This window comes from Arachis hypogaea, chromosome 7, assembly GCF_003086295.3.
Source record: "Arachis hypogaea cultivar Tifrunner chromosome 7, arahy.Tifrunner.gnm2.J5K5, whole genome shotgun sequence".
In the NCBI taxonomy this organism is placed as follows: Eukaryota; Viridiplantae; Streptophyta; class Magnoliopsida; order Fabales; family Fabaceae; genus Arachis; species Arachis hypogaea.
In genome coordinates this window covers 48317758-48321205 of record NC_092042.1, presented here as the reverse complement: position 1 = coordinate 48321205, position 3448 = coordinate 48317758, and the positions used below count along the sequence as shown (strand labels likewise).

The following is a 3448-nucleotide window of genomic DNA, read 5'->3' as shown; positions in this document are numbered from 1 at the left end:
CGCAACGTGTTCGATGCATTGGGTATACGAGATGCCGATTTAAAGACGCACCAACACGGTGTTGTGGGTTTGGGCAACCACTTCATCAAGCCAGATGGGATAATCTCCCTACCAATATCCGTAGGGTCAAGACAGGGGCGAAGGTCAGTAATGGCCGAGTTCGTAGTCCTACGAGACTCCACAGCCTACAACATCATCCTAGGGAGGAAGAATATTAATGACCTCAGAGCAGTGATCAGTACGAAGATGCTGGTAATAAAGTTCGTCGCTGATGATGGATCCGTAAGATCCATAAAAGGAGATTTGGAAACGGCAATCACTTGCGACAACGCCAGTCTCTCCTTAAGAAAAAATCTAAAGAAGCTTCAGGGGTTTTCCTCTCCGACCTAGATGCTAGAGTCGGCGACAAGCCCAGACCCAAACCAGAGGGGGACCTGGAAAAGTTTAGTGTCGGGGACATGGAGGAGAAGTTCACATTTGTAAAAAGAAACCTCCCACATGAATTGAAATAGCCTCTAGTGGAAATGATCAGGGCTAATGGCGATTTGTTTGCATGGATGCCAGTCGACATGCCAGGATAGACCCCCAACTCATCTCACATCACTTGGCCGTCAAACCGGAGGCCCGACCAGTGGCTCAAAGGAGAAGGAAGATGTCACAGGAGAGAGCAAAGGAGGTGGCCAGGCAGACGGCCAGCCTCCTCGAGGCGGGGTTTATCCGAGAGCTAGACTACTCGACCTGGCTGTCGAATCTGGTTCTGGTAAAAAAGCACAATGGGAGATGGAGGATGTGTGTGGATTACTCTGATCTCAACAAAGCATGCCCCAAGGACTGCTACCCCCTCCCCAACATTGATGCACTCATCAAGCGATGGTGGGGTACCGGTATCTGAGCTTTATGAATGCTTATTCCTGCTACAACCAAATAGCGATGCACCGGCCTGACAAAGAAAAAACATCGTTCATAACGCCGGGAGGAATCTATTGCTATAAGGTGATGCCATTTGGCCTGAAAAACGTAGGGGCCACATACCAAAGGTTGATGAACAAGATATTCAGCAACCTCATAGGCAAGACAGTGGAAGTCTACGTGGATGATATCCTTGCAAAAACCACCCGGCCTGATGACCTCCTAAGCGACCTGAAAAATGTGTTCGCGACCCTCCGGCAACACGGCATGAGGCTCAACTCGCTCAAGTGCGCCTTTGCCATGGATGCCGAAAAGTTCCTAGGATTTATGATAACCCAAAGGGGGGTGGAAGCCAACCCTGAAAATACCAAGCAATACTCCAAATGAAGAGCACGGGTTGTGTCAAAGACGTTCAGAGGCTGGCAGGAAGACTCACTGCGCTGTCCCGCTTCCTCAGAGCGTCGGTAGCGAAGGCCCTGCCCTTCTTCAACCTGATGAGAAAGGGGATAACATTTGAATGGAACCCGGCGTGCGAAGAAGTGTTCAGTCACTTCAAAGACATCCTTGCAACACCCCCAGTACTCGGGAAGCCCAGGGCCAGAGAACCACTCTACCTGTACCTGGCCATAACGGGGGAAGTGCTTGCAGCAGTTTTGGTACGGGAAGAAGGGAAGGTTCAACAACCCATTTACTTTGTGAGTAGAGCACTGCAACGAGCAGAACTAAGATACAGCAAATTGGAGAAACTGGCACTGGCACTCCTGATCTCTTCCCATAGACTAAGGCAATACTTCCAAGGCCACCAGATTATCGTGAGAACAGACCAGGGAATCTGTCAAGTGCTCCAGAAACCTGACTTGGCGGGAAGAATGATGACTTAGGCCATTGAGCTCTCCCAATATGATTTGCGATATGAGGCTCGACACACGATTAAGACGTAAGCAATGGCAGATTTCTTGGTTGAAGTGACGGGAGACCCAACCGAGGAAACGGGCATACGGTGGAGGCTCCATGTGGACGGGGCCTCCAACCAAACATCCGGAGGTGCCGGGATCATCTTGGAAAGCCCTCCTGGGGTCATATACGAACAGTCGATCAAGTTTGAGTTCCCCGTATCGAACAACCAAGCGGAGTACGAGGCCCTCTTGGCAGGCTTAACCCTAGCTCGAGAAGTCGAGGCGGCGAGGCTAGAAGTGTGTAGTGACTCACAGGTCGTTACCTCACAAGTAAATGAAAGCTACCAAGACAGAGACTCGCAGTTGCAGAAGTACTTGGAGATGGTCAGAGAATTGAGCAAACAGTTTGAGGAGGTCACAATGCAACACGTTCTGAGGGAAAGGAATACACGGCTGACCTCCTATCTAAGCTAGCAAGCATGAAACTGGGAGCCGGCAACCGATCTCTCATTCAGAGCATGGTAAAGGAACCAACAGTTGCCCTCCACTTGACAAAGATAGGCCCCTCCTGGATGGTCCCCATCACTGATTTCCTAGAAAACGGCAAACTCCCTGACAACGTGAAGGTGATGAGCGGATAATTTATACGCTTTTTGGCATTGTTTTTAGTATGTTTTTAGTATGATCTAGTTAGTTTTTAGTATATTTTTATTAGTTTTTAGTTAAAATTCACTTTTCTGGACTTTACTATGAGTTTGTGTGTTTTTTTGTGATTTCAGGTATTTTCTGGCTGAAATTGAGGGTCCTGAGCAAAAATCTGATTCAGAGACTGAAAAGGACTGCAGATGCTATTGGATTCTGACCTCCCTGCACTCGAGGTGGATTTTCTGGAGCTACAGAAGCCCAATTGGCGCGCTCTCAACGGCATTGGAAAGTAGACATCCTGGGCTTTCCAGCAATGTATAATAGTCCATACTTTGCCCGAGATTTGATGGCCCAAACCGGCGTGGCAAAACAGCCTCAGAAGTTCCAGCGTTTAACGCTGGAACTGGCATAAAACTTGGAGTTAAACGCCCAAACTGGCATAAAAGCTGGCGTTTAACTCCAGAAAAGGTCTCTACACGAAAATACTTCAATGCTCAGCCCAAGCACACACCAAGTGGACCCAGAAGTGGATTTTTACGTCATTTACTCATTTCTGTATACCCTAGGTTACTAGTTTACTATTAATAGGATCTTTTGACATTGTATCTGTACCTCATGACACTTTACACGTTTCTCATTGTATCTTCTACAGCATGAGTCTCTAAACCCCATGGTTGGGGGTGAGGAGCTCTGCTGTGTCTTGATGGATTAATGCAATTACTACTGTTTTTCATTCAATCATGCTTGCTTCCATTCTAAGATATTACTTGTTCTTAAACCGGATGAATGTGATGATCCGTGACAATCATCATCATTCTCAACTATGAACGTGTGCCTGACAACCACCTCCGTTCTACCTTAGATTAAGTAGATATCTCTTGGATTCTTTAACCGGAATCTTCGTGGTATAAGCTAGAACTGATGGCGGCATTCAAGAGAATCCGGAAGGTCTAAACCTTGTCTGTGGTATTCTGAGTAGGATTCAATGATTGAATGAC

The 3448-nt window shown here is 47.4% G+C and overlaps 1 protein-coding gene across 1 annotated transcript; it reads left to right on the top strand.

The window, feature by feature from the left end:
- Positions 1-1853: 1853 nt before the first annotated feature.
- On the top strand, positions 1854-2279 carry LOC140174353 (uncharacterized). The gene has a single exon (XM_072198798.1). The coding sequence runs from the start codon at positions 1854-1856 to the stop codon at positions 2277-2279; it is 426 nt and encodes a 141-aa protein (XP_072054899.1).
- The last annotated feature ends 1169 nt before the right edge of the window (positions 2280-3448 follow it).

Bases quoted from the DNA above. Each gene is read 5' to 3' on its own strand.
- LOC140174353 (XM_072198798.1), top strand. From the start codon at position 1,854: ATGGCAGATTTCTTGGTTGAAGTGACGGGAGACCCAACCGAGGAAACG.